This window comes from Cannabis sativa, chromosome 3 (genome assembly GCF_029168945.1).
Source record: "Cannabis sativa cultivar Pink pepper isolate KNU-18-1 chromosome 3, ASM2916894v1, whole genome shotgun sequence".
Taxonomy (NCBI): Eukaryota; Viridiplantae; Streptophyta; class Magnoliopsida; order Rosales; family Cannabaceae; genus Cannabis; species Cannabis sativa.
The window spans coordinates 56647576-56655414 of record NC_083603.1 but is presented as its reverse complement, the minus strand read 5'-3'; the positions used below and the strand labels follow the sequence as shown (position 1 = coordinate 56655414).

Genomic DNA, 7839 nt, shown 5'->3' with positions numbered 1-7839 from the left:
TATCTCAACTAGTGGGGGGACCATAGGTCTATATATCCGAGCTTCCAATAAGCAGATCTAGAATTTACTACTTAAATTCACTGACTTATTAATTCTTCGTTGAATCCACACATAGAACTTAGAATTGCACTCTCAGTATATAGAATGCTCTATATGTTCCACCATATAGACACATCATTAGTTATCCATTGTTATAATCCTAATGTGATCAATGATCCTCTATATGGATGATTTACAATGTAAAGGGACTAAATTACCGTAACACCCTACAATGTATTTTATCCTTAAAACACTTAACCCTGTATAAATGATATTTCAACTAAGTGAAATGAGTACTCAATCATTTATCTCGTTTGGTTAAGCTCGAAGGAAACCACCCTTTGCTTACTATTCGCCAGATAGAAGCTATAGATTCCATATTTATGTTAGCGCTCCCACTCAATCGCACTACCGTGTTCCCAAAATGTATGTATTACCCTGACCAAAAAGTAGACTTAACTAACAAATCAAAGAACACGAATAACACTCTTGAGATTGAGCCTAACCATATCAGGATTTCGATCATGTGATCTAGGATCTACTTAGTGATATTGAATTGAATAGATATTTACGGTAAGTTTCATAAATCTATTTCAAAGTTCAATATCGGTCCATTCCAATGCATACTCCATGCATCCAACCTGAGCTTTACTTTAACCAATGTTCTGGAAAGAACATAGCATTTCTCCAAATGCAAGTAAACTCTGTTGAAGATTGTCATATCAGTAAAACCCAGTGTTCTGATAAATCTAGGAATACTTTATTCACATAGTCATGTTTACTTTCCACTGTGTTGACAACACAATAAACATGATCAAGTATGTGAAAGGGGTTTGGATGAATTTATAAATCAAATAGACAAACAATTGATTAAGTGAACCAAAACATACACAAATGAATGAAAAATACTTCTGTTACTTTATTGATATTGAATAATCTGGATGACATTGAAATAGAGTTTTATTTATGGCATAAAACCCAACAGTCAGCACATTAGCCAGACCAACCAGTCGCTGAGACAACCAGGCGTTTCCATATTTGATAGATTGGGGACTACTCATGATCTCAGAAACGATCTGAATAGGAGGAGAGGAGTAGACGATCAGCTTGACACGCCGATCGTGCAGCCCAGAACCCGCGCTCAAATTCCCGCTCAGAAAGATACTGACGTGGCTTAGATCGGCCAAAAAGAATATGTTCCAAGGCATGGCTGGTGAGAGAAACAATGATCTCGAGTTGGACCCACCATGTGGAACCCCTTTCTCCCCCGAGATCAATCTTTTGGCACTGCCCCACAAATTTAAAATGCCAACCTGGAAGATGTACACTGGAAAAGAAGATCCTCTTTCCCACCTCAAGTATTTCGAGATGCAAATGGATATGGAGGGAGTACGAGGATACGTATGTTGCAGAATTTTTCCTGCCACCCTCTCAGAAGCCGCCCAACAAGAGAGACATGATCAGAAGCCTCTAGATCTTTGGCCAGCTTGGACACTTTCTTCTCGTCAGTAAGAAGCTTTTTGTTGACTTCACCTAGTTCCATTCGGACGGCTCCGAGTTGAACCCTAGCTTCATTAGCGTCCTTCCTGGATAAGTCCACTTCCGTCCTCATGGTGTTGGACATGGCAGCATTCTTGGAGGCAGCAGACTTAGCTCGAGAATAAGTGTAAGCCATCCTCAAACCAGTCTTCACAGAGAAAAAACATTAGAATCTGAGCCAAGTAAGGAAGGATTAAAGGAAACTGTCAAGAAAGACTCACCTTCGTATACTCCTTCAGGACTCATCCCATCAAGAGCTCCAGAGAAGGCTCATTGTCAGCTCCAGCCTACTGCTCATTCACTTTAGGGGCCGACCGATTCATATAGTGGGTGAGCATCTCCTTGCCTCTTTTGGTCTCCGGATGCAGTGATGGAGGTGGGGTAGGAGCCCGGATCTGCTCAGATCCGTTGTTCGACTGCTCGGGCCTATTTGAGCTTCCTCCTCAAGAGACCTTGGACTTAGCAGTTTTTGGAGCAAAAAGGTCTACCACGGTTAGCTCCTCGGATAGATCGATAACTGCTTCGACTGGTGCCTTCTCTCTGGACAGTGTTGACTCACCGCCTCTAGACTTCTTGGCTGGAGGAGACGAGCTTGAGCTTGCCCCAACTCTTTTCTTCAGAGCTTCAAGCATCTTCTCGGACAGTGTTGTATATTTTGAATTCTATGTGTGATCACCTAAACATTATAAAAGGAGGTTTTGGTGCTCATTTGAGAGAGATCAAGTTTTCTATCAAGAAAGCACTTTGCTAGAAAACCCTAAAAGGCTTGATAATTCCCAAAGCTATTTCCTTGAGAGTTCTCTTAGTGCTTAGAGATAGGGGGAAATAAGCTTTTGGACAAAGGTGTAATACTCCCCACTATTCTACACTTATATATATATATATATATCTTATTCTACCTTTCTTATATATAATATATATAGTATATATATATTGTATATTATGTATTGTAACATTTGTTTAATTTTTTTGTTTGTTCTTTTATTATGTTGCAATAGAGTTGTAATGTCTTAATTTTCTTTTTATTGTAATAATATCTCTAACAATTAGTTCGGATTAGAGTAAAAAATTATTTGGATCGGATTAGATCCGTCGCGCCTCATGTTTTTTTTTTTTTTTTTTTTTGTTAAGAGCAATGTAAGTAAATAATATCCAACAACCTAACATCAAATATAAAAGATTAATTTCAAGTAATTAACATGCTACACTATTATTTATTGGGGATAGATTTTGAAAAATGTTAACATTATATTTGAAAAGTTTTATATTTCTTTATATAAATTTTTGATATTTTTAAATAAAATCGGACAAATTTAAAAAAAAAAAAAAAAATTCTTCCAACAGGTTCTCTTATTTTTAAATTGATTAAAACTTTAGACTAGAGTAAACATGTTGAAATTTTTTTCATCTCTTCTAAATTAGGCTTCAAAGTTCAAATATATATCAAAAAAGATTAGTTTGATAATTAAAACTAGTAGAACAATTTTGTAAATTATTTATTTTTCGGGATTATTTCACAAAAACATAAAAACAACAAAAAAATTACAAAAATACGGTTTCACGGAATTTTAAATATTTTTACGATTTTTTTATTTTATTTACAGAAAATACGGTTTTTTTATGTTGTAATCTTATTAATTTATTGTTGATTTTTTGTTATTTGTATGTTATTTTTTGTTATTATTTTTATGTTATTTTTATGTTACTTTTATGTATTTTTTTGTTGATTTTATGTTGTTTTCGTGTTATTTTATGGAAAACCATAATAATGTAAAAAAACATTATTTGAACGTAAAAAATGTAATTGTTTTACAAAAAAATAGTGTCTTATGTAATTATTCCTTTATTTTATTGGGTTTAGAAATTAAACATAGGCATACATAAGTTTTAATACACTTTTTCATTATTACACTTCAAAATAATTTTTTTTTTTATATTTTTACGAAATTCTACATAGAAACCCCTATTGCAACTAGCGCTGCAACTTAAATTGCAACAAAAAATCGTATAGAAACCCCTATTGCAACTAGCGCTGCAACCACTTTAAAAACCCAAACCGTAAATTTGAAAAAAAAAAAAAAAAGTTAAAAGTATATAGGATAATTCCCCAAATTTAAATCTCTGGAAAAAAAAAAAGCAGATTTGAACATTCGGAGCATGTCAAATCCGACCCGAAAAAATAACCCAGTGGAACAAAAAATGCAACAAAAAATCGTATAGAAACCCCTACTGCAAGTAGCGCTGCAACCACTTTAGAAACTCAAGCCGTAAATTTAAAAAAAAAGTTAAAAAAATAGTATATAGGATAATTCCCCAAATTTAAATCTGTAGCAAAAAAAAGGAACAAATTTAAACATTCGGAGCATGTCAAATCCGACCTGAAAAAATAACCTAGTGGAACAGAACGGGTCGAATCATCAATAGATTTGGATCGGATCAGATCCGGTCATAATCGGATAAGATCTCCATTTACACTGCCAAACTCCAACTAATGGTCCTATTTTGATTGGTAGAATAAAAGCAGTTAACTTGTACTGGATTACAGCAGATCTTAACCTTCCAAAACCCTAACTCTTTTGTTCTATCTTTCACTGACTCACACTTTCTCTCACTTCCCCCACACCAAGTGCGAAGAGAGAGAGAGAAAAATCCCAAGCGCTAGGGTTTTAGCCGAGCTTCAGAAGGTGAACTAGGGTTTTTGCCAGAGATGAAGATTGTAGAAGACAAAGGCAAAAAGCCGAAACTCGCTGAGAAAAGCGACGACCAAAATTCCGATGTCATCGATGAGAAGCTCGTCCTTTCAATCGAGAAGTTGCAGGAGATGCAAGATGAGCTTGAAAAGGTAAAATGTCCTCTGCCCTTGAACCGATACATTCTAAAAGTTTTAATTCACAACCCGAAAATTGAAGAGATAGTCTTTTTTTCATTATTATTATTTTACTCTGTTTTCGGTGATTATTTGGAAAATTAAGCTAAATTGAGCCGTATACATATGTTATATCTCTGTATATGTGTATATTATCATTGACTCGCTTCTTTTGCTGATTAGAATTATTGGGTTTGGATCATTAACATAACTCTCCTTAGACATGCGGGAATTCAATTAGAAATATGATGTTCTGGGTCAGGATTGTGTTTTGTCCTATGTATTTATGCACACACACACACACATATATAGTTTAAGCTATTGTTTTCTCTATCCTCATATTTTAGATAGACAAGGAAAGTTTGGGTTTGTGGCTGTTATTTTTGTAATATTTATTTTTTTGGGTTAAGTGCCCTGCTTATTTTGTTCCACATTGCATTTGAAAGTTGTAAGTATAATCAGTTATTGCTACTAGCACATAGAACTGCAGTAATAAGCTGCTTGGAGAAATGTATTAAAGTTTTCATTGTTTATCTGAATATCCTAGATCAATGAGGAGGCCAGTGATAAGGTCTTGGAGGTGGAGCAGAAGTACAATGAGATACGCAAGCCAGTCTATGATAAGCGGAATGATATTATAAAATCTATTCCTGATTTTTGGTTAACTGCTGTAAGTGATATGGGTTTCTCCTCTAACATTTGGAAAGAGATTATATGTCTTCTATAATCTAGTTAATGAATTTTTTAAACTAATTATTTTTTTCTTCTACTTTTCAGTTTCTGAGTCACCCTGCTCTTAGCGAGCTTTTGAGTGAGGAAGATCAAAAGGTTGGGGTTTTATTTATTTGTGCTGCGGCCCAGAACTCTGTTATTACTGCTGTTGCTTAGTTTATTTGAATATTGTTTAATGTATATTGTCAATTCCTATGGCTTTAATACAGCTTATCAATTATAAGAATTAATACAGTTTATCATTTACAAGATAAGACAAAGTAATGAATTCGCTAGAAAGGCTCTGTAAAGCATTTCAAATAATTTTTTTATTATGGTCTTATACACTAATATATATGTGCTCGTGGTTTCTTCTCCAGATTTTCAAACATTTAACTTCACTAGAGGTTGAGGACTTCAAAGATGTGAAATCGGGTTACTCAATCTCATTTGTGAGTTTACCTTATCTTCTCTGCTTAGCTTAGAATCCATTTTGGGTCACAATATTTTATGATGTTACTGAACTCTGTTTTATACTAAGTGACCATGGTGTTGTCTCCATTATTTTACAGAACTTCAGCCCCAATCCTTATTTTGAGGATACAAAGATTACCAAGACTTTTACATTCCAAGATGAAGGAACAAAAATTACTGCTACATCAATAAAGTGGAAAGAGGGAATGGTATGGTCCTTTCTATCAGTGACTTAATGTCATTAAAACTTTCATTTTATTTGTTGGTATTGTAACTAACTAATTGAATACCAATATCTTAAGGGAATACCTAATGGAGTTAACCATGAGAAGAAAGGAAACAAGAGGCCTCCAACTGAAGAAAGGTTAGTTTATTTGTGATAAACATGAGTTTACACAGTAATTCTTTTTCCGCAAGCTACGCACACCTTCACTAGTAATTGAATTATTCGTCGATACTGTAAATTAAGCTTTTCTTACAATTGTGATAAGTTTGTTTTCACTTGAATGTTTCCTCTTCACTGACAGTTTTAAATGACATTACTGTAATCATTTCAAATAATACATGGTTGCCTCATAGTCAGCTTCTGCATGTTGTTGATCAGCATGGTCCATTAGGTTAAGCATTCATTTTTAAGTTTTAAGAATTACGCTGAAAGCAAGTAGGAGTAATTTAAGAAAAATGCCTACTTAAAATTTTCTATTTTGCTTGTCTATCGATTACAATAATAAGCTCTAGTATCTATTCTATTTTTAAATAATTATGACAATTTTTGGTTACGTCTGATTAAATGCATCATGTACCAGACTAATTTCATATGATTTAAAAGCTTATGATTTCCTGTTTTGCCTTTTTGATTCAGCTTCTTTAGTTGGTTCACTGATACTCAACAGAAAGATGACGTAGAGGAAATCCATGATGAGGTTAGTTCTATTTGCAGTAACAATGTTCATGCTAATGTAGTATTTCAAATTATGTTCTTGAACCCTGTGCTAATCTTTAGCTCAATTTTGCTGCTTTGCAGATTGCCGATATAATTAAAGAGGATTTGTGGCCGAACCCCCTTACATATTTCAACAATGTAGCTACCATTTAAACCCTTTTTTAGTGCCCAGCCTATGTTACCTTCCAAATTTTCTAACATTAATTGATTGCCTTTCTGTCTCAGGACCCTGATGAGGAAGATTTTGATGAAGAAGCTGATGGAGAGGTAAATAAAATTGACTTTTTTGTTTGTAGTGTAACTAGTCTTGTACTCCTAATTGTGTAAATGGGATTCTGTCCAACTGTAAACCAGATGCCATTTTCACACTGGACACATTTTCTAAATGAATATAATCTCCATCCTGTTTGCAACTTATAGGTGTTGTTAATCTCCATTTTCTTTCTGAAAATTTATACTGTTGGCAGGGAAAGGATGACAACGAATCTGAGGATGATGACGAAGATGATGACCAACTAGAAGATGATGACGATGAAGATGAAGGTGACGGCAAGTGATGTTTTCATTTTGATGCTGGCGGTCTCTCTTTTGTTGCTCAGCTTTATGTAAAGTGGTATGTAGTGGAAGTGGTTGCTATAAATTGTCAAATTGCCTTCAGGTTATAGAGGAGGGTGGCCATATTAACTATTTCCTATTAGCAATCTCAATCGTGTAGTCAAACTCATTGCTCTCGCTGTTGGTGGTTTTCTGAAGTTCTTTCTTTTTTTCTTACATTTTGACCTTTCATCGCCTCTTACCCCACTGTTTGGTTTTTATTTTTTGGCCAATTTATATTTAAATAACAATGAGGTTATTTTTGTGGTATCTTCCTCCATATATTATATAACGGTAACTTGCCTTCCTTTGATATTATCATTATTATATTGTTATCTCATTTCAGATGATGAAGTTAGGGGTGTGTTGTACTGTTTGTGATATAAAGGATCTTATAATTTGTAGCTGATTATCTGACTAGGTTTATTTTTGTTTTTTTGATGATTGTTTAACCGGATTAGGTTTATAAAGAATACTGATAACATTACATACAAGTATACAACGATATATTGGTCACTAATGCTAAGTCAGTTGGCAGTTGGTACTCCATACCTCCGTCAGTGGCGAAGAATCAAAATTAATATTACTTAAGTTTTTTTTACGGTAATAATACTTAAGTTATAATTTTGAAATTTCTGTAGGTATTTGGTTAAATAAATTGTCATGTGGCAAT

General features: G+C 34.1%; 1 protein-coding gene across 1 annotated transcript; it reads left to right on the top strand.

The window, feature by feature from the left end:
- Positions 1-3907: 3907 nt before the first annotated feature.
- On the top strand, positions 3908-7479 carry LOC115709826 (NAP1-related protein 2). Its single transcript, XM_030638060.2, has 10 exons — positions 3908-4420; positions 4992-5114; positions 5222-5272; positions 5536-5607; positions 5728-5838; positions 5932-5993; positions 6492-6552; positions 6654-6710; positions 6798-6839; positions 7040-7479. The coding sequence occupies exons 1-10, from the start codon at positions 4286-4288 to the stop codon at positions 7127-7129; spliced, it is 804 nt and encodes a 267-aa protein (XP_030493920.1). The 5' UTR covers positions 3908-4285; the 3' UTR covers positions 7130-7479.
- Positions 7480-7839: the final 360 nt, after the last annotated feature.

What these genes read in the sequence shown, in the direction of transcription:
- LOC115709826 (XM_030638060.2), top strand. Translation starts at nt 4,286, where the DNA reads ATGAAGATTGTAGAAGACAAAGGCAAAAAGCCGAAACTCGCTGAGAAA. An exon ending in TGCAAGATGAGCTTGAAAAG is followed by an intron (nt 4,421 to 4,991) that starts GTAAAATGTCCT and finishes TGAATATCCTAG; the next exon opens with ATCAATGAGGAGGCCAGTGA. An exon ending in TGAGTGAGGAAGATCAAAAG is followed by an intron (nt 5,273 to 5,535) that starts GTTGGGGTTTTA and finishes TTTCTTCTCCAG; the next exon opens with ATTTTCAAACATTTAACTTC.